The 23,448-nt window shown below is 41.6% G+C and overlaps 1 protein-coding gene across 1 annotated transcript; it reads right to left on the reverse strand.

Annotated features, from left to right (window-relative positions):
- Window positions 1-1,919: 1,919 nt before the first annotated feature.
- Window positions 1,920-22,303, reverse strand: THBS1 (thrombospondin 1). The gene is made up of 22 exons (XM_032802521.2): window positions 21,930-22,303; window positions 21,558-21,650; window positions 20,070-20,647; window positions 19,381-19,456; window positions 18,900-19,096; window positions 18,614-18,739; window positions 17,054-17,147; window positions 15,090-15,263; window positions 14,475-14,651; window positions 13,925-14,098; window positions 13,188-13,315; window positions 12,903-13,055; window positions 12,157-12,375; window positions 11,408-11,515; window positions 10,568-10,727; window positions 9,932-10,050; window positions 7,485-7,719; window positions 6,732-6,959; window positions 6,334-6,605; window positions 5,381-5,478; window positions 5,113-5,252; window positions 1,920-4,336 (listed from the first exon to the last, which is right to left on the reverse strand). The coding sequence occupies exons 2-22, from the start codon at window positions 21,622-21,624 to the stop codon at window positions 4,329-4,331; spliced, it is 3,531 nt and encodes a 1,176-aa protein (XP_032658412.1). The 5' UTR covers window positions 21,625-21,650; window positions 21,930-22,303; the 3' UTR covers window positions 1,920-4,328.
- Window positions 22,304-23,448: the final 1,145 nt, after the last annotated feature.

The raw sequence follows: 23,448 nt of genomic DNA on the forward strand, positions 1-23,448 counted from the left end.
AGTAGAGGGGGACCTTGAGGGCGGAGGGGAGCCACGCCGGCTCACCATACTCCTTCGGCCTCGGGCCCGTCCCTTGCTGCGGGGCTGAGTGAACCGACAACAGTTAGTAAGGGGCTCAGGCCCTTGGGTGCAGGGCTGAGTGAATGACCGGCCTCTAGAAGCCCCCGGCCCCGGGGTCAGGGTGGGGCTGTAAGCAGTTCAGGAGTCAGGCCCTTTCAGTCGGGCTGGGTGCTAAGCCAGGAGTCTATAAGCCCAGGCCCTTGGGCAGGGCGGGCAGCATACAGTCTAGGCTCAGGCCTTTCAGCAGGGCTGAGCACAGGGTAACAGTATATATATAAGCCCAGGCCCTTGGGCAGGGCGGGGCAACACACACAGTTAGGCTCAGGTACTGCAGCAGGGCTGAGCACCAGGCAACCATTGTAGATGGCCTCCTCAGGCCAGGGGAGGGGGAGTCTGCCACCCTTGGAGGGGTGGCGGGGGAATGCAGGCCCTCCCACTCCTCTGCGTTCCAGCCTGGGGGCCCTAGCAGCGGTCAACGCCGCTGATGGTCAGTGGGGAATCCTGATCGAAACACACTGACATTGGCTCAGATGAGTTTGCAGCCTGACTGGAGTTGGCTGCCCCCGGGCCACTTCCAACCTCCCCCTCACTGGGTACCTGCCCTTCCCCAGCGTCGTCCGGGGGGTCCCAAACCATGGGTTCCTCAGGGTGTCCGGCGTCGGGAGGTCCAGTCCACTCATCGGGGTACCGGGCGTTGGGAGATCCGGTCCACTCCTCCACAGGCCAAGCGTCAGACAGCTCAGTCGGCTCCTCTGAGTACTGGCCCCAGGGAAGGTCAGGCCAGTACCCCTCCAGATACCGGGCACGGGGCAGGCCGGGCCCAGAGGGAGCTCAGGCCCCAGCATCTGCCTTCTCCAGCAGCCTCCTCCTAACTGAGCGCTGGGGCTGGGCTTTTGTACTTCCTGTCCCACCCCTTGACTTCCGGGGGGCTGGGACAGGTGGTGGGGGCCTTGGACTTCCTGTCCTGCCCCTTGACTTCCAGGGGATGGGGACAGGTGGCGGGGCCTCTGCCGGTGGCTGCACCTTCTCTGGCCTATTCCCTGCAGGAGTATGGGGGAGTGGGGCCCCCTCGCTACAGGTGCCTTTTTAATTTTTACACACCCGTTGGCTCTCCGGCAGTGGGTCCTTCACTCGCTCCGGGTCTTCAGCGGCATTTCGGCAGCGGATCCTGCAGTGCTGTGAAAGACTCGGAGCGAAGACCCAGACCACCGCCAGGCGACTCATTCCTGCCGGGTCCCCATCTAAACTATTCGAATTGGGCCCCGCACTTCCTGGAGCTGGCCCTGGTAACCATGTTAGTCCCAGTATATTAGAGAGGCAAGCTGAGTGAGATAATATCTGTTGTCAGACATTCTTCTGTTGGCTAGAAGTTGGTCCAGTAAAAATATTACCTCACCCTCCTTCTCTCTCTGACAATGGGTGGCAGCTTTAAGTTACTAGCTATGGCTGTCTGGGGAAGACTCCCCAGAGTGAAGCCCCAGTAACTTGACATTCTACTATCAGCTTCCAACAGCAGGTCAGTGGATACCATTGACATATTCTAATGCATATTGACCAGCCATGCCTTCATGGAGTATGCCCACAGTATGGAACACATTCATGTCTACATCTTACTTTCATCTGGTGCTTAACATATGGGATATAATCTTGGTTTGCCATTGACTTCAGTCCTGGCCCTGTTCTATATTTCTAGGAAAATCTTCATTTTCATATCATCGCTATCATTACTATATTAGTTTGCTATCTTTATTGATTTGAGCCGTCACAACTGACTTAATGTAAACTGACCCATTAATTCAAGTAGCCCATAGAATCATAGCGAGAAGAAATGAAACTAGATAAAATAGAAGATGTAAATATAAATTTCCATATTGGTTTATTGTTCCTTGTATGTAAGAAATTTTATTGTACAACTTACACAGCTTTAAAATGTAAAATGGTTAAAAGTGTACAAAAAAGCATGTTCTTAGAAAATTATGCTAATAGCAAAAACATGGGCGGCGGAGCAAAACTCTTCAATTCAGTGTGCAAACATTTTATAAAAATAGAAATACTAACTCTACAGGTAGCACTTCCTGATAAGTTATTTAAATAGCGTATCTACACAATTATGAGATTAACTATTCCAATGGCAATGAGAAAAATAATTTATAAAAATACAAGCAATGGTATACAAGATGACAAAAATATAACACGACATTAGAAATAGTATTTAACATTGTTTCAATGCCATTTTATTACTGGGAATATACTTTTCTGCAAAGAGAATTTGACTATGTACAGCATTTAATTTTTTAAAAAGTTCTACAGTAGCTTTAAAGTTTGTTAGACATTTAAATTCTGCTTGATCTAAAGATTTTTTTCTCAGTCACACAATGAGGTAATATTTGTACGTAAAAGTTTCACCTTGTTATTATTTTTCCTTTTTTTTTGGAAAGACAAAGGATTATAGGTATAATCATGCTGCTCTTTATACCTGAAACAGCTTCAATTAACATATGTCTTCCCCTGCCCCGCCCAGGAGCTCCTAAAATCCCACCTTCTCTGTGAAGCCTCATATTTTCACCACTGCACATGGATCATTCCAATGTGCGACCTGCAACTTCATAAATGGCTACAATCCAATGCTATACAGACAAGTGCCATTTGTGCCTCTAGTATGAAAACTTGTCGGGGCAGGGATTCTGTTCTTTGTCTGGCAAATTGTTGACCAATGGTCAAACACCATGTACATCTAATGGCACTATGTAAATGATTAACTAGTAACAAATGCTGTCCAGTCTCTCCACTAACAGGCTCAAGAGATAGGAACTGACAGTATCTAAATAGGACTTGTGGTTTCTTAAAGAAGCAGAAAGGTAACCTACCAGGCCATCACCAATTGCCTTGCACAAAGTAGTAAAAAAAAACAAAAAAAAACACTTGAAACGCTGACTGAGAAAAAGCCAACATTCATTCATTCCATTCCCTCCCTGCTGCCGTTCCCTGTGCTCCACATTCTTTATGGGAAAGTTGCTTTTTGTAATTAATACATCTCAGCTATCTGATCCAAATAAAAAAAGCTTTCCTAAACTAAAATCTAGGTTCAGTATACAACAGACTCAATAAATAATCTGTATTTACAATTGTACAGTCTTGAAGACTTGTAACAATGATTATATGGATAGTCTTGACGCATTTATTGTGTTTTGTTTTATCAATAGTCCTTCAGTCATTATGACATCCAGGATAGGTAAAAAATAAATATTTTACATTTTTTAAGGTTTTATCTACAGCCTTCTTCCTCCTTCCAAAAAGTGAGGCATTAAAAAAAAGTCCATGAAATTTGTAGAAAAAGGAATGTTACTATTGTCATTTGTTGTGCCTTTTTAACCATAAAATATAAAGCACAGATTGTTCCTTGAAGGCCAGCACAGGTGCTAATTGAGATGGTGTGCTTTCCAGCACCTTTTTAAAAGATCTTGCTACATCTGCACTTGCTACATGTGGAATAAAAAATAAATCTCTATTTAGTCAGGCAATGGCACTAGATTCCAATTGTGAATCCCAGTTCTCACCAAGCTGATGCAATCCTGTGTGTCAATGTTTATGCCCTGTTCCCCCACCGGGGATCCATTTTACAGTTTCTATTTTACACTGTATGGATTAACTCTCTAATACAGCTAGTCTACATCATGAAATCAAGGAATTTTAGTCACCTGAAAGATATTTAGTCCAAAATGTAACAGTTTCTCCAAGTTACCTGGATATAAACCCCAGAGAGCATAGACACCTTTTAGACAAACATGGCAATTTTCTGTTTAAGCTTTAAAAGTCCACCCTCCCATCCCAAATCCTCTTTCCCCACATATTGAAATGTCTTTCATTTTTAAGTAGTCCAAAGCACATCCAAAGATGTTCTTATTACAAAAATGCTACTTGGTGGGACCACCAGTAAAAGAGGCAGTGACATTACACTGTGATAAACAGCAAAGCAAATGTCTTTCTTGCTGAAGCAAATGCGTGCTTTTTAGATGAAGACAAATTCTCATTCATTAAAAATACATTTGTTTCCTTCCATTTTAGCCGAGGTCACATATTGAGTGTACTTTCAGTTTCATTCTTTCAAAAGGATTCTTGAGGCAGGTCATGTGTTTTGAGTCCACATTTGTGCAGGCAGACGAAATGGAGGAAGGAATACAATGGTCCCAGGGTTTGTAAAATATTAAACATTTCTGAAGGTGCAATACCAGCATTTTAAAATAGTCTCTGGATCAATAACGTCGTGATTATGGATCTGTGGAGGAAGGGTGGGAGGAGACAGACAACTTATTACAGAATGAATTAAAATATTTCTGTATAATCATAATTACAATTAGGGACTAAACTGAAAAGCAGTTCTTTACCCGTTTGGTAGCAATTTCTTGAGCCAGACTTTTGTATGAAGTGGCCAGGAATGTAAGAAAGATTTGAGTTATATGATGGGGTAGGTTTTCGAGTGTGTATGCACTCTAACTCAGCTGAGCACGTAAACCCTGACTTATATGGGCACATAAACCATGAGCTGGGCATACATTTTGCATGGGTCCAAGTCAATTGGGATTTGTTTGCATGTACATATGTGTACATTAATATAAAAGTAAGGATTTTGTCTTTTCAGACTGCAGTTTATGCACATGCATTTGAAAAAATCTGGCTAGGTGTTAAAAAAAAATCACTAGCTGTAGTTCAAAGCATGAAGTAAATATATTTTATATGCCTCTTAAAATATTATGTCCTGCAATTAAGTCTCTTCAACCTTTCACTTTTTGGTGGATGGTAAATTAACTATGCAAAATTCATTAACAGAATGTCCTCTATCTATCCCTGCACAACTCACACAGATCTCAAAAGAAATCCTGAATGTGGCTCAAGAGTAGTACAAGATGATCAAAATGTTGTATAATATCACACAGAATTTAAATTTATAAATTTCACCTTTAAATTTGTTTTAAAGAAAGTTGCCTCAGAAGAAAAAACAATTATTTCAATGTACTTCAGTAAAATGTCATACCAACAAGATGCCATCCTTACCTCTGCATTCATATTTAAGATCTGAGAAGAACACCATTTCTTGAGAGAAGACAAATAATCCTAACCGACCACCAGCATAGGTTTTATCATAGATTGGTCCTGAATCAGCCATGATTTTCTTCCCTTCGTACATTACAACTCTGCAAGAAGAGCAGTAATAAATCATCCTTGTCAGCTGCAGTAAGTTTTTATCTTTAATATAAAGCTAACCATTACCAAAATGACATTTGCCCTCAAGTCCCTTCGGATATATCACAACAATAGTTACCTAATGTAGCCAGTCTTTGGTCTGTGGCTAAGACGCCATCTGTAGGCAGTAAAATCTTTCCAGCCTATGTGACGAGGGTCATGCCACAAGGTCCGCACCTAAAAAAGAAGGATACGATTATAAAATAACCAACAGAGGAATCCAATTTAGGCAATATTTTGACACCATGACAACATCTCGAGAAGCTTTTATATTCAAAATAAGGACCTACAGCTGGATAGCGTATCCCAGGGTTTCTCAAACAGGGGTCACCGCTTGTGTAGGAAAAGCCTCTGTCAGGCTGGGCCAGTGTGTTTACCTGCCCCATCTGCAGGTCTGGCCGATCACGGCTCCCACTGGTCGAGGATTGCTGCTCCAGGCCAATGGAAGCTGCTGGAAGCAGCGCGGGCTGAGGGACATACTGGCTGCTGTTTTGAGCAGCTCCTATTGGCCCAGGGCAGCGATCTGCAGCCAGTAGGAGCCACGATCGGCCGGACCAGCGGACAGGGCAGGTAAACACACCAGCCCAGCCTGCCCCGCCAGGGGCTTTCCCTACACAAGCGGCGACCCCTGTTTGAGAAACCCTGGTGTATCCAAAAGACAGGCTCTGAATAGAGCCTTTTGAAACCCATCTGATTTAACTCTACTCCTGGAGAGGTTCCTGTTTAATTATTCAATCTGCCTAGTGCTGGATGTTAAACGTTTCAGAAGGTCATCAGAAATAATGGACTCCCTACTTGTTTTAAACTTAGTAGAGTCCCTTAGCTCCAAAGGGAAACTATGTAGAGCTTATGCTTCATAATCAAGTTTATACAGAAAATCCTACAACTACAAATTACAGATAGTTATTTCTTCTAAGAGTCCCTTTCTACACTAACAGGATGCATAAACTCCCCAGAATTACCATGCTTATTGTTAGAATAAAGCCTGGCCTCCGGTGAAAGAAAATAATTAACCTCAAATGCAGTTCTTACCTGCCCAGAGGTGTTTCCTGTGTGCCACAGAGCATTTCGAAGGTGCTCTCCAGGACCTGTGGTAGAGTTCACGACTTTGATAGAAAGACCTGAGTATCCTTGAGCTTTGGTTGGTGTTGAGTCCCAATAGGACTGGGTGATCTGTTTCCACATGACTACATAGAAACGGCTGCTAGACTGATAACCAAATACAAAGCCGGCATAGTCATCATCCCTTTCTGTATTGATGAAGAATGTGCCACTGAAGTCCACAGCATTAAATTCATCAAATCCTGGGTAAAGAATAAGGAAACCAAGTTTGAAGCCTCTGCTTTTATTAGCCTTATGCTGGACCTAAAGCTAAGTTTCTAGACTTTTAAGACACTATGAGGAGAGAGGATCCAAAATGTTCTACTCACCCACTGCAAGTCCAGGATCACAATTGACAGTCTGAACCAGCTCTTTACCCTGGTGACGAACCACCCAGTTAGGATCATTTTGTGATGTTCCCTTGGGATCCAGGGGAACCATCTGAAATTGACGGAAGTCTGTCTCACTGATGTCAACATTCTCAGGGCAGATGTCATCAATGTCTGGCACATTGTCTTGGTCAAAGTCATCTTTGCAAGCATCTCCACGTCCATCACCTACAAAAGTATAGGTTCACAGTGACAACTCTGAAAACTCATTGGCATAATTTGAGAGTGATGTATCGCTACAGTTGCCTCAAAGTCATACATGATATTTGAGACTGAAATCTGTTGCAATGTTTTGGCAGTGCCACTACTACAAGGCAAATTCTTGTCAGAGGCCTAGATTTACATATTCACCCTGGTCTTAGTGTCAAGAAGTTTTTTTAAAGATATGGTTTAGGTTTACATTAATTATAGTAGCCATGATGGATTAATATGTTCATATCCCTTCTCCCTATCCCAGTATTTCTTCCATTTTGGCATATTCCCAAACTTCATTAAGATACTGGGAGTGAGCATAAGATCCGGAGTAAAAAGGAATGACATCATACCAATACAAACTGTATATACTTGTTTTTTTAATCCTTTTAAAAAAGAGAACAAGTTATTCATAACAGAATATTTTACTCATCTCTATGTATTGCTAGACAAGCCTTTGTGGAAGATTACTGGTTTTGATATAATGTTCATCTTACGTACCATCAGAGTCAGTCTGGTCTGGGTTGGCAACCAGTCTGCAGTTATCTTTGTCATCGGGGATACCATCATTGTCATCATCATGGTCACAGGCATCACCTTTGCCATCTTTGTCATGGTCAGCTTGATTGGCATTGGGCACATAGGGGCAGTTATCTAGGTTATTTTGATGGCCATCTTCATCTATGTCCTGATTGTTGTCACATTCATCACCTATGCGGTCAGAGTCAGAATCCTCCTGTTGGAGAAGGATAAGAGGAAAAGCTTGAAGAACAAGCTTTAAAATGCTAACAATTCTTGCAGCACTTGAGGATGCTGACAAGAAAGACACAGAAATACAAATCTTGAAGGCTAGAATTTGGGATTGCTATTCACTTAAAGAAAAAGTACCAGTATTAAATTCTTACACTCATTTTGTGATTCAGACAAGACTAGCTGTGCTAATTTCTTTTGAACTACTTTATTATTAACATTTCACTAACCAATTGCTTTAGGCTTATTTATCTGAATATCTGGGGCTCAGAGAGTAGTGTGGTTTTCAGCTTTTCCCCAGGATATGTACAATTATGCATATAAAGTTTCTGCCACGGCAGGCTAGTCTCTATTTACTCCATGAGATTTGCAGAGATCTAGTGTCAATTTACCCTCCGTCTTACACCTAGTATCTTTCTGTTCCAAGCACCATATGAAACTGACTTTGGTATGTTCCTAGCCATTAGATCACTCTTACATTATAAGAATGTTTTGACAGACTGTTGTATGGCTTCCGCTCCATGTCATAATTTTCTTAATTACAGAAACAGCCTCCAAAGCCCTCTATAAACATACAGACTAAGTGGTATTGTAAGGAGATACCCCATTATTAAAGGAAGTATCTATGTTTGGAAAATCCTCTTCTGCTTGTATTTTGCATATACTTTAGCATCTTGTTTTTGCTAAAGTATATACAAAAAAGTTAGTTTCTGTAATATGATCACATGGCATCTAGCTTATATCTGTTAGAGCTATCAAAAGTGAGCTTGTCCTATATTCTTGCAGACACTCCTCAGACCCCAGGAGTTACTGAAATGTCAGAGGCCATTTTAACTTACACATTCTGAATTGCTACAAGTGCTAGAGTTTAAATTATTTTTTCCTTAATACTCTACCTACAGAAATACTTACAGGTGAGAGTTTTGTGGATTAATTTAACACAACTATTCAAGAAGACACTCCATGAAAACCCAGGGAAGAACCTAACAAAAAACAATAAACTGGACCATGCTTCTCCCACAGTTCACCTCCATCTATTAGAAGGAAGTCAAGTAAATGGCAAATGTAAAGCCACCTAACTTTAAGCATAATTTAAATCTTTGCATGTAACACTGCCCAGGCAACTACAGTAGTACACTGGATTCCACTGATTTGCAACAACTTTTCTGGAACCATACAAGCATTCCATTTATGCCCCTGAAGCTATTCATCTTACTGCCTTTTACTTGACAGGACTGTACAGGCTTTACCCACTGCTGCCGTCGAGTGTCTTAGAACCAGCAAATTCAGTGGGAGGGGCTGGAAACTTCCTCACCTCCACTTAGTCTTGTAAGTATTAGTTCTTCATATTATTTATGAATGTTGGAATATGCCTTTGAGCCTTTGCCATAAAGAGGGAAAAGCAGGCAGCATTACCCTTATTGTATTGGCAAAGGCAATCTTTTGAAATGTGGTTGTTTTGTACTGCTTTAACCTTTGTCTCAAAAAAGCAATGTATCTATATGAAATGAAATGCAAGGCACTGCACTAGTTAAGCCTCTGGCCCTGCCATGCCCAAGACCTACATCTGTTCCTAGCAAACTCTGATGTTCAGCATACGCCCTGCATTAATGTCAAGCACCTGGCAAATGTTTGGAGGTTGTTTTTTTTTTAAAAAAAACAAACAAACTCAACTGTTGCTTTTTGAGTCACATTACTCCTTTATTTTAGCTAATTTGGATCCAGTGTTGTTTTTTAACTCCAGCCCTAGTAATGCGTATGTCTCTATTTGTAATTTACATAGTCTTCGTTTTTTCTGTACAGCATGTTCATTTGACTACACTCCAGACTGTACAGTAGAATCATTGAGAAGAAATTCTGATAGGCTGTTTAAAATTGGTTGTTACCCATGTGAATTTCATGCTGTAGTCCCAGAGTTACTGCAACTGACAAGATCCCTGGACAAGTTTACAGACATGAGTGTCTCCCATTAAAAATGCTCAGGACACATGACTTCAAGCAAGAGTCCCACAAACCTTCGTTACTCAATTTTTCAGTCAATAGCTAGCAGCTGTCTGAACTCCCTGTGAGGTATGTTATCACCTGATAAAGGCATCATTTGTCATGTCAGCACAGCGTGTATAATAAAGGGTAAAAATTAAATGGTAAATAAGATTTGAATAGTAGGTCCAGAGAGAGGTCCGAATACAAAAACCTACCTGGTCTGGATTGTGTTCCATAGGGCAGTTGTCACACTGATCTCCAACACCATCCAAGTCTGTATCCCTCTGGTCTACGTTGTAGACATATTGGCAGTTATCCCTTTCATTAAGAATGCCTAAAGGAGCAGAGCAGAGTTGATAAATTCAAGTGGCTTACATAGATCATAAAATCCACAATCTGAATACTGTATACTGGCAATGGAACTGCAAAAAGTAAATAAGGCTGACAATTAAGCCAGCAGTTTGTATGTTGCTAAAATACCCACACTTGTACAGCATAATCTACAGTAATTTATCTAACAACCGATTGAGACCCCTGTTACAACCATGGAATAGCACAGGACTTCATTAGTTATATCTCACACCCATTGCCAGTGTGAACAGGGCTATAAATCAGGACTACCTGCTTCAAAAAAATACAGGCTCCTAAACTAAAGGGAGAATGTCTATTGGCTGTAATAGGATTAGTGCTTATAGCATCGGTCACTAGGAGGTGACTTGATCACACACCTGACTTTCTTCCTATCTAGTATAAGAGTGGTACCAACAGAGGCAATATATAACTGCCATCTGTGCAGTACTGAACTATCTGCATATGTGTAGGAGGGTGGAAATGGCAACAGAACACCTTACCATCTCCATCAATATCCACAGCACATGCATCTCCTTCTCCATTGTTATCAGTGTCAGTTTGATCAGGGTTGTGATTGTAGGGACAGTTATCACAGCGATCACCAACATCATCCCTATCATAGTCATACTGTTGCGGGTTGTAAATGAATGCACAGTTGTCCTGCAAGAGGGAGGAGAGGCCCAAAACCACTATTAATAAAAAGAACTATTTTGGTGTTTTATCAACACAATTCAAATGTACAGCTTTTGTTCTAGGAAGAGATTTAATGCACGTTAAGAAAATGCTTGAAAATTCAAACTAGTTAAGCCCTCTTCAGTGGGCAGATCAGAACTACAGTTTCTTTTTAAAAAATAAACTTAAATTGTAATGGATCCAAATGATGTCTGGGAGGAAGAAATGGAATAAAACAAATTTAGAATTTGCAAAAAACCATGCACCCTACTTAACAAGGTTGGCTAATATTTCAAGCCCTTTGCATCTCAGATTTACCACTGGTGTAAATAGCAGAAGTGATAAAGTTGCTCTCACTTGCAGCAGTGGTGAATTACAATGACATTCTGAAAGCTTTGGTTAGGCTGCTATTGTAATGAATAAAGCATGAATTCAAGAGTCAGTCGATCTCATTCTCAAAGCTCAGGCAGCTGCAGCTAGTTCCTGGAACCACTGAAGATGCAATCAGAGTTAGGCATCTCTTTTCAGATAGAGAACTTTCCTTTCGAGCCTGTCAATTTCCTACAATCTTCTGTTAAGATTAAGGTCAGAGGCCAGGACTTGACCACTGGGAGTGGGGAAAGGAAAAGCTACACTAGAAAAGGCATGAATCTTTCATATTGCCTTACCCTGTCATCTGGAATCTTATCGTCATCATCATCGTTATCACAGGCATCACCAATTCCATCCTTATCATAGTCTTCCTGCCCAGAGTTGGGAAGATTGGGACAGTTATCCTAGAAAGGAGAAAGTGCACAATATTTTTATCCCAAGCATAAATGCCATTTTCTCTCTCTTTTTTTAAGAGCATGAACAGCTAGAGCTATACAGCATAATTCAGATCTCATTTACACTGGTGTTACCTCAGTGTAATTCCATTGATTTCAACCAGTCATCATAATTAAGGACTGCCGATAAAGTTTTCAAAAGTCACTTAGAAGCCTAAGTGCATGTTATTTTTGAAGATGGTACTTAAGCACTTGATAATCTTTCCCTGTATCTTTTTTGCCTAAAGCTTTCCTCTGTGACATTTGAGAATGTTTATGAGTGGCTAAAAATAGGCTCTTTGTAGGAACATACATGTGGTATTTTTGCAATTACTGGAATGTTCAGAATTCCTGAATGTTACAGGCATGACTCAACTACTGTAACAACAGGTTCTCTGACAATCTGGGACTTTTTCTGACAATACAATGCCATGATATCCCTGAAGGAATATATTCCTATCTTGCACTATAGGTAGTTTAATACCTTTAGTTACTCAAAGGTCTGACGGTCTCATAAGCCTTTAAAATGCTGAGCATTTAGCACATTCCTCAGATATATACTAAGGCAATTTCTTAAAACCGTAAGTGGGAGAACATGGGAATTTTCTTACTTTTTTGCAGTGATAAGTAGCATTGGCAACACAGACCAGGTCCTCATTTGGCCATCCATCTAAATCAGTATCTTCACCACAGATTATGCCATTGCCAGCATAGCCTGGTTTACACTCACAGCGGTACATGGGGTCACTGAAGTGGCCAAGGTAACTGCACTTGGCATTCTTGTTGCAATCATGAGTTCCATCTGTGCATGGATTACGTGGTTTGCAGACCTAAAAGGCCACACACACAAAGACAGTAAAACCATTGCAAAAGTCTCTATCCTCATTCTTCCTGGCTATACCACTAAGGCAAGAGGACTTTATGGCTGTTTTGATCCTATATCCTTCAGAAACAAAATCTTGATGCAGAGTTGCCATCTTAGCATTAATTACAATTTTTCCTTATTCAAACCTTTCATCTTTAAAGGGATCAGTCACGTACAGGTCTAAATAGTCACGTGTTAAATATTTACTTCATTTCTGAATTGGCAACATTCCATCAAATGTTCATTCCCCCAAACTCATGACATACATACCTTCCCACCTTTAAAAGGCTAAGAAAGCAACAGCTTCTAAAACTCATTTTACTGAAGCAGATTATAGGCTTGTACTATGTACAGATAACCTTTAAATTCCCAGACCATGAAGGCTGGTAAAGAACTTCATTTTTCCCTTTTCTGAAAACTTCAAACCTTTTCAGGATACAGAAGGCAGCTGGGAGATTTTATAAACCAGGAAAATTCTCAACTTGGCAGTACCTGCTTGTTAGCTGTGGCATCCTCAATACCACGACCAAAAGGCTGTGTTCCAGTGAAACGTGGTGGGCACGGCAAGCAGTTGTATCCAGGTTCAGTGTTCTCACACCTGTGCACTCCATTGAGGACAAAGCAGGTATCAGGAACCTCTTGACACTGATGTGGGAAAGATTGGGGTAAAAGGGAAAATTAGAAGATTTCTTAGGACATTTAGATTTTTAATGTGTAGGTTAGTGTTTTGTACTTTTTTTTAAATAAAGGCTAAAAACCAGAACTCAAACTTCTCACCTCATCAATATCTTTGCATTGAACACCATTGCCATGGTAACCAGTAGGGCAGGCACCACACTTCCAGGAACCATCAGGGGAGCTGGTACATGTCGTTCCCGCAAAGCAGGGATTAGACAGGCATCCATCTGAGACACAAGATTAAATCATGTTAAATGTCAATCGTTCTAGTAGTCTGTTACGGTACTGGATATGGCCAATATGTGAATTTAAACAAACTTTTTGGACCATTTTAAAGGGGTATGGCAGCATTTTAGACTTGAAAACAGCCTCACTAACCAATGGAAAAACACTAATGGTACCTTTCTACCTGGCAGTGACATTAGAATGCCAAATGAAAATAAGTCATTGGTTTCAGTTGCATTCTTAGCTACAGAAAGAAGTGTTGTCTAATGGATTGATCATGGGTCTAGGAGTCAAAAACTCTTTCAGATCTAACCTCAGCTTTGCCACTGACTTGTTGTGTTGTCTTGACAAAGTCATCCAGCTATTTTTGTATTCTACCTTCAGTTAGAGAAATAAAAATCCAAAGTAATGGCACTGAAATCAGTTGTGTTACTCTAGATTTGTAGCAATGTAATGGAAAGCAGAATTTGACTCTCAGTTTTCCCCCCCATCACTAAAATGTAGACAATACAGACTTCAGATGAGGTGTAATTTTTGCACAGATATTTGAAGATGTAAATGTATCTAAGGGCTACAAAAATACCATTTTTTTAAAAACTAAAGTTGCTCACCGATTGGACAGTCCTGCTTGTTGCAGACCTGGGTCCCTGTGGCATGACCTACGCAGTCCTTCCCACCATACTGAGGCTCAGGATCATTGCAAAGACGTCCACGTTTTTGAATGCCTCCTCCACATGTGACTGTACATACATCCCATGGAGACCAGGGTCCCCAGTTTCCATTTACTACAAAGCAAATCCATGCAAAATGTAAACATTCACAGAACTCAGTGTAAATTCAGCAAGATACTACTAGCTGCATCTAACCTAGGTATTGATGTATGTGTCAAGACCACTGTTGCACTTAGACGTCATGAAATAATAAAGGACAGAATGGCAACACCTAAATTTTTCATTTCTAAGTTTGCTAAAATTAGAGCCTGAGTGTTATTCAAAGTAATTTTATCTGTAGTGGCTTTTTTTAAAAAATATGAGATTTTACCCAGCAGTTGATTAAACAAGAGATAGTTGCCAGGAATAGATTATATAGCAACTTCCAGCTGAAGACGTTTGTTGTTTAAGCTAAATAATGTAATAGTCTCTATTTGACCAGTATACTTACTTGGACAAGGGTCTTTCTGGCATGATTTGGTTTCCCTTGCCTCACCCTCACACGGTTTGCCATTCATCTGTGGGACTGGAGAGTTGCAAAGACGGATTCTAGTGATCATGCCAGTGCCACAGGTAACAGAACATGATGACCATGGTGACCAATGGCTCCAACCACCATCCTGTTTGACTTTAGAAGAGACAAACACCTATTACTATCTATACGATATCTGTGAGTTCTTTAAGGCATGTCTGCATAGTTCCTAGAAGACTTTTGGCAGTGTGTGAATGCTAACATAAATAAAAACCAGAGTTTTACTACACCACCATAGTGACTACAGATTCAAAAATATTAAACGCATGCTGGCCTGAGATTTTGCTATGTTTAGTTCAGGCTCAGTGCCAAAACAAACATTCATGCTTGCTTCCATTGCATATGTTTCAATTTTGAAATGAGTTTAGTAGACAAAAATCTCAGGAACTGCTAGAGCTAGAAACCAATGTTCTGTACCATCTGTAAGCAGCTTATTGTGGTTTAAATCATTACTATGACTTGTGTTAGTTTACTACTTAAATTACAACTGTGGAAGCCAAGGGTGGACTCAGGTAATTTTTATGAAATACTTACACCTCTTATCGCACTCCTGAATGTGGCAGGTACGAGTCTGCACAGAGGAACCTTCACAGCGATTATTGAGACTATCACAAGAACGGCCTCTCTGCTGAACCCCATTCCCACAGGTCACAGAGCATGAAGTCCACTCAGACCAAGGGGACCAGCCATCCTCTGCATAGTCACTGGCTGTAAGAGAAGTACATTTATGCTTAAAATGTGAATAAAAGACTTCTATTTTATAGACTGTGTTTAAACCCTTTTCCCCCCAACAAAAAACAAACAAAACAAAACAATAAAAAACACAACCAACCAAAGTCTACATTTGTAATTTTCCTTCCTTTTACAAAACACTTTAGCATGAACTTTAAAGGTTCTGTGGTGTTGTCTCAGTGGCCAAGCACAGAGGAAGCCAAGGGCAACACAACTAGTTTAGTGCTGTACTTTACTTTCATAAGAGTTTCTCAGTTCACTGTTTGGAGGACCAGCTTACAGTTAGACAAGGGCTGCATGTATGTTCTATTGCTGCTTATCTTGAACCCATTAGGCCATAAGTTGTGCTGCTTGGAAGAACTTCAACAGAGCCATTTTTTTTTTTTAATCAGAAAAATGCAGTTTGGTCAAAATTTAAATGCTTTGCAAAATCATGTTGCTTCTGCCAAAATTTTATTTTGGAGAAAAACCTCGAAAAAAGTTCCAACAATGTCAAAATATCCAATTTTGACATTTTCAGAATGAAATGTTTCACTTTTTGCTGGAAAAGTTTATTTTATATGATTTAAAGAGCTGAAATCCAAATGAAGTGTTTTGATCAGTCCAAGACAATTTTCAAAACTTTCATTTGGGGAATTTTGAAATTTTCAGGTTTTGTTCAGATTCAAAATGAAGTCAAATTTCAAAATCTTTCATGAAACAGAATGTCCATCCTCTGTACAACTCTAGTTATTAGGTACATATGTTGTAATTTTAGCACCTGCATTCTTATTTTTCACCATAAACTTTGAAGATATGAAGCCACTTATTTACTATACAAGCACCCTCTGTTCACTCAGATGTAATACAGCGAAAGCTGTAATATATCAAAAGCAAACACGTGTCACTATGACTTGAGTTCTATGCTATTTTTGCTTTTATTATCATTCCTGAATTCATTATTAGTGTTATGTTGTGGTCATAGTTCAATTGCTAAATCTCTGAAGATTCACTTTAAAAGCATAATCAAGACAAAATATTCTTGTAAATAGTTTACAGTATAGTTATATTTATTGTGGAGGAAGATAGAAATCTAATCAGAAAAGTTGCTATCAGAGAACCTAAAGGTAACAGCTTTACTTCTCTGATATTTTAAGAGATAGAGTCTTTCTGCAAATTTTATTGAAAAAAGTCAAATATTTTGCTGGAGAAAGTTAAGCTATCCAAATACAGCAGTTCCAAATTCAGATGATTTAAAAGAAAAAAAACTTGTTTCATTGGTATTAGAGCATTCCAGTTTCAATACTGGTTACATCAAAGTACATTGTCTACAGTACTTTGGAATACGGGCTTTTGAGGGACAGTTAAACTTCCTTTATGTGGTGTGTTTCTTTGGATCAGTGCCATAAAGGCCAAATTCAAAAGCAAGTAACCACATCTGAAATGTCCACCCCACCCTCCTTTCATTGCAAACATGCAATGGGATCCATGCCTGGACTGCCTGAAGTATCTTCATGTTTCCAGTATCACAGTGGTCATTACTTTGAGAAGTGGTAATTAGAATTTACTATAGCTAATTTATTAACTATAGTCTATTTAGAACAAGACTGCATGATCATTTAAGGGTGTCAAAATTCAGTTAATGCAAACTAAGGCTAATGGTTCTCCAGTGGTGTAACCCTATACCCAATTGTGTTATTCAGAGTATATTTTAGTACAGTATATCTAGCTAAGTGAGAGAGCAGAGCAGATTACAGCTAAAATTCCAAGCAAATTTAACTACTTACGCCAGCATCGTGGGCAGCACTCCCCATCAGGAACTGTGGCATTAGAACAAGGCATGAGAGGGCAAGACACTTTCCTGCATATAGTGGCAGAATTCTACAAAGAAGAAGAATCATAACTAAGCAAGTACAAATAAATTTAAGCTGAAATTTTAAGCTAAAATGGTCAAATGCTAAAGACTATTATCTACTGAACTTCTTGGAAAAGATTCAGTAGTAAGTCTACTGCATGACTCCTTGTTGTATTTAGAGCTGACACAATAGTGATAGTTGTTCCAGTCATTCGTAGACCAGTTTTCCCAAGTTATTCTTTAGTTACTTTCCAACCAAGGGTGGAAAGTAGAATTTGTAGAAATTAAGCAAAAGAAACTGCCAAATGTCTGAGTCAAACTCTGCTACATTATATCCCAAATATTCAAACTTTGAAGGAACTAACGAAGAATTTGAAACCAACTTTCTCATGTGTTAATCTGAACTGAAATTGATTATATAAAGTGAGTTCCATGGAGTTGGCTCAAAAAAACAGCAATCCATAATTTATAGTTAGATGTGACTTTGATCTTTGAAAGCAGAACAAAAAAAACACTTCACCAGAAGGCTGAATGAGAACTAAAATACAGTGTATACTTGCCAGTTCCATTCCTTTCAGGACAACAGGCCTTGTTATGGATATAGTTTTAGAAAATAGTATGGCAAATGATTGTGACAGCTACCAGTATTCAATAATGAGAATCATAATGTCATTAGCTGAATACAAGTTAAAAAGAATATAAAGGCCTACAAGTATTCCATTTATATCCAATACTTAGCCTTTGGTTTCCCAATTGAAGCAGGCTTTGAGGGATTTGTACTGCAAAGTGTTTTTAAGAAGGTATAATTAAGATTTGAAGAATGCCACAAAAGGGGTTTTAAGAAAAGAAGTCTGTGGAATTATATTTATGGCATTATTCAGCATTTTAGGGTATTTTATAGCATTCCACAGGAACAGAACAGATTGAAGAATGAATTCCTTGTATAGTTCTGTGGTAGTTTTGGCTAGCAGTTACCAACTTTGAAATAGTCCTTCCTTTCAGGCTGCAAAATGTCTGCAAATTCAGTGGCATTAACAGTTTCATTATAGAATCAGGATTTTCTTTTAACTGGTTACATTTTCTGGTGAACTGCAAGGATTCATTCCTATTCATTTAAGTAAAAGGTACAGTTGAGCGCCTAATTTGGAACCCAAGTATTTAACTTAGTTTACTTTTTGGTTTGTGTAAACTAAACAGAGGCATTCTCCAAATCACTGAAATAGATTGGTTAATAGACTACTATATCAGTTGGATGTTTTTAGCTTACGCCCTCCTAAAATGCTTCTTCAGCAACATTAAATGAAAGCTGCATTCACAGCACAGCCTACTACATCACTGGGTGCTAGATGGGTCTTTCAGAGGATGATACAATATGCAGTTTAAGTGTGCCTAGTTTTCTGTAGGATTCATTCTTTTACATAACAAATATCATTTAGGTAGCAGTTGTTTATATACAGATGTTGGCATGTTGTGAACTGTAAGACATCTTTACCTGGCAAGTACATTCAGTGCAACTATCAATAGTCCACTCTTCTTTATTTTTGTGCAGAATTCCATTATGAATGCACACACCAGGAGTGATTTGGACTACTTTGGCGATCAATTCATTTTCTTCAGTCTTAATGAAACAGAAAAGAAAAAGCATTACAGGTATCTTCTGTACTAAGCTCTCCTTTGTCTCAACACTTGTAGTTTGGTCTACAAGTCTTAGAGGCAAGTTATATTTCACTCTCAAATACTAGCTATTGAAAACTACTTTTGATTCATTCGGCACTTACCACTTTGCGCACTCTGTCTTGAAGTGTTGTAACCATGGACCGCAATCCTTGCATTTCCACAAACATATTTGTAAGTTCATCACAGGAGAAGCCACAGACTGCCTGGATATCCTTTGTTTTATGGCCAATGTAATTAGTACGGATAGCTGGACTGGAGCCATTGATGGGATTGTCCAACGTAATAATCGCACTAGTGGCTAAAAACCAAAACAGTATATGCATGTTAATATAGATACACACACTCCCTCCCTCAAGATTACAAGTGAAAAATTAATCGTTTGAAGTGTGCATAACACCTGCTAACATAGCTGTCACCAGGTCCATTTATTTGGCTATAAGCCTGAAAAAGTCATGTAATTTCTTATACAATAATGATTTGCGTTTCTGATATTTCTGAATTCTGTCTCAGCTTGTCTTCCTAGCATGCTGAGGAATCCTATTTTTAATAGGTCAGTGGATTCAGAAAAAGTTGCAGACTTACAGCTGGAGCAACCTTTGTTCCTTAGGATGGCTTCCAGGGTTGTTCCAAAGACAAACCGCACATTCTGCAGCACTCCCTGTGGACAGAGGAAAAATGACAATTTTGTAGCAATTACAGGGGAAAGAAGTGTAATTTTGCACTGAAAATCCAGTTTCAATTTAAACATGAAAGTCAAAGGCAATAGGGTGAGGCATGTGTCCAGAATGCTTCACTACCCGTTTACTCAGTGATAGCAAGCCCTATGTCTGAACACTCTTTTCCCCAGCTCTAAGTGCCTAATAGCTCCACAGACACACAATGTCCTTTCTTCTCTCTATATTCTGGGCTTTGTTTTTATTTACCAAAATTTGCTACACAACTAGTTATCTGATCAGAAACTTCGAGTTCTTCTTGTAGTCTTAGGAAATTCACCATCTCTCACCCAATGAATCTAAAGCTTAACTGAGCTTGAGATTTGAAGAGGATTTTCTACAACCCACCATTAACATGCAAGCATCCAAGTAGATTGTGGAGACTATTTAGGTTGGATGTGGACAGTTTTCCTGCACAAGCTGATCAGTGGCTGCACCCTTCCTATTCTCATTACTACTCTGTGTCTCTAGAGGGTCTAGGTGCGGCCACTGTGCCTTTAAGCATTTATCTCATTGCAGGAGCCCCATGAAGCTGCTGACTGAGAAAAGGAGCCTAACCTGGAAATTGTCATTGACACCACCCTTGGCGATGCGGAGCTTGGCACTGCTGGCCAGGTCCCTGGTGAAGATGTTTTGGATGGGGATGTCCAGTTCAGCATTCTCCATCTTCTCACATCCTACGTACAGCTGGGCTCGGTCCTCCTGCACGAACAGGGTGATATTCTTCCAGTGCCCAGTGGCCAGCAGGGCATCTTCCACTGACACCACCTGCTGCTTGCCATCACCAGACAGGCTCAAGTCTAGGGTGCCTGCCTTGCCATTAGACACCAGGTTGAAGATATGGCCAGAGCTGTCCCTGCGCTCCACACCCAGCAGGGTGCCCCGGCTCTTCTTGGTCTGCCGGAGGGTAGCCAGCAAGATGAAACCCTTCTCAGCATAGATAGCATCCAGCAAATCTTGGAACTTGTCATCAGGCACGGCTGGGATGCGGCTGGCATCCTCAATGCGGTAAGCAGGGCTGGAGGGCTCAGGTCCCTTCACCAAGTGCACCCCAGTTGCCCGACGTCCAGCCCCCTTGCGAGTGAAGCCGATGAGTTCGAAGAGATCAAACACACTGTTATCATCTCCCCCAGACTCTGTGGAGAGACCAGAGCAAGCGCTGTGAACAAGGTCAGTAAGGGGCTGAGTGGCTGTGCAACCCCTGGGGTGGGGGCGCACACTCTGGCGCTGGGGGCTGTGAAAGGGCTGGTGTTCACTGAGGCTGAGTGGGGGCTTTAAAAGGGAGTTGAAGTTAGTCCAATGGCATGGGGAGCTGGTGGAGAGACTGTGCAGGCAGGGGCAGCTGTGAAGCTATTTGAGTTCTGTAGGGGGGCTGCTATGCAGAAGGGCATGATGCTTTCCAGTTGGGATGCCAGTAGGCAGGTGAGTCACTTACATCCTGACTTAGGCACAAAGGTAGCTGGAGAGCGAGTGGAGTTTTGAGCGCCAATAGAGGAGGGGGAAGCACACCAGGAGACACAAGGGGAGGAGATCAGAGTGCCCACATCTGTCAGATTCCATTTTTAAATCTAAGGAGAGTTCTCTGATCACCTACAGAGATCTCAGCTAGTACATAAATAACTTCTCTATATGGCCCCCATGGTCTATGCTGCTAAATAATGCACAGTGCAGGCAAGATAGGGGAGAACTGCCTCAGCTACATTTTTTTTCCAGCATAGTGTGGAAAGGGGAGCAAACCATGCCCTACTTTCAAGTCCTTGAGTGCTCAATCCTTCCTTGTTTGAAGGTTACATAAATTCTCCAGAGGAGGAAATAATTTGCTGTTCATAACCACTAATCTGAATATTCCTCAGGCTAATGCATTTTTGTGGGCTAGAAATATTCCAGCAGCTCTTCATCACAGTTTAAGGTTTCATCCTTCAAAGTCAACATCAAAGATACCAGAAGCCTTAACAAAAAAACAAAACAAAAAACTCCTGACCATTAATATTAACCCAATAAATCTCTTTATAATCACCAGATACAGAATGAACCCACTGCTCTTACCTGGGATCTGGTTTGTTCCAGAGACACCAAGCATTAAGAGGAGAAAAAGTCCGCCGGCTAGCTCCATGGTAGAAATCGGTCCCCCGGACAAACCTTCGAACAACAATAAAAGGACATCTCATAGCCATTACATTCAGGACAGTAACGTTTGGGGACGCTGGGAATCAATAAGTTTGTCAGGTGCCCTGAAGATGGAAAGCACTGCAAAGGGCGGCTACGTGGAGGAGAGATCACCGGAGAGTGCATATGTAGCTAGGTACACACAAACCCTCGCGCATTTCAGTTGGGTTTTTCCCCTGCTTGATTTGATCTTGTCTCTTAGAAATTACCTTACGGCGCAGGGGGAAAGAAAAGTGCTACTTCAGCACTTACCTTTACAGAAAAGGATGAGACCCGAGAGATAACCCGGGGGGAGGAAATATCTTCTGCAGCCACTGATTAAAGAGCGACCAGTATCCTTCTGAAGCCCTTGGATTCTCCTGGGGACTCGTAGGCGAGTTGTCTCTAGCGCTCTAAGCGCGCTCAGCAAAGCCCCACAGCCAGTAGTGCCAGTGTCTCTTTGCAGCGGAGTCTCTCGTGTTCCCGGAGCAGTCCGAGGGTAGCAGGGAGTCCTGCTCGGTGGTGGATCGGATCGGTAGCTGCTTGCAGCCCCCGCAGGCTCCCCTTGGCTTGCAGCCCCTGGCCGGTGCAGTGAAGTGGCTGGAGGAGCTGCTCTCGCCTTTAAGGGGTCGCTCGCATTCCTGAAAGTCCCGCGGGCCAATCAGCAGCAGCCGGGCAGGAAGCGGGCTGGTGTTTATCCAGTTACCTCACAACAAGAGAGAAACAAACCTTTCAAAAAAAAGGGGGGGGTGGTCGGGGGAGGGCAATGATCACACTTCAGCCTCTCAACTCTCTCTCACAGCAGCACATGGTGGAGGCTCTGCCATGCCACTGCTATAGACCTGTCAAGAGATTTGCTCTGCCCCAAGTCGGGATTCCTGAGAGGATCGCGCACCCGAGCCCACACGCTGGAGTAGTTCAGCACTCGGGTCTCTGTGGGAGAGAGGGCAGCGAAAGAGCTGATTCCCCCAGTCCGGTTTCCCCCTGCTGCCCCAGAAGTTAATTCACTGCTGATCACTGCTGGGCTGCGGCTCTACTAATCCGTGCTCGTGCGCACTGGCTGAACCCCTGGGCTGTCTCGGCCAGGCTGTTTGCACAGCGGGGCTCGGAGGTGTGAAATAACACGGACCTTCAAAGGGGCGCGGGTTGGGGCTCTAACGGGATGCACTTCTCTGATCACGGGCACACTTTCCAAAAGCCTTCGCGTCTCGTTCAAGTTCGCAGTGGTACAATCCAAGCTGTCCACTTGGCGGCGCTCTGTGAATTCTTATGGCCACGGCCGGAGGGGAAATGGGTCTCGAGTTAATCATTCCCAAGGGGAAAGTGCATTTTTTCTTTTATAGGAAAGAATGAAGTTGCATCTAGAAACTCACCCCCACCCCCGCAAACCAGCCCTCCCCAGTTGTACTTTTTGTGCGATTCTTGAGTGTTAGAGAGAACTATGATGTCACCAAATTCCTCATCAATCGCTACTCGTTCACAGGGAAAGAAACTGCTGCCAGTTCTTACTTTTCTCTGCTTCCTAAAAAATCTCTCCTGCCGGTCGTCTCTGTTCCCCGGGCGCTTCTGAGGAGATGTACGTTAATGTCTGGGAAATTGTGCAATTCTCCTGGGTGGCGGTGGTTGATTTTTCAGTACTCTCCTAGTGTATAGGGGATCTTGGTGCAGTGCACACTGACAGAACCTGTCCCTTGCCAGCATTACTCCAGCTGTCTGGAATCCCATTCATGTCCTCTGGCACTGACGTGAAAGCAACAGCAGCCCTTCCACGCAATGGAGTGGGTGGGATGAG

This window comes from Chelonoidis abingdonii, chromosome 4 (genome assembly GCF_003597395.2).
Source record: "Chelonoidis abingdonii isolate Lonesome George chromosome 4, CheloAbing_2.0, whole genome shotgun sequence".
Taxonomy (NCBI): domain Eukaryota; kingdom Metazoa; phylum Chordata; order Testudines; family Testudinidae; genus Chelonoidis; species Chelonoidis abingdonii.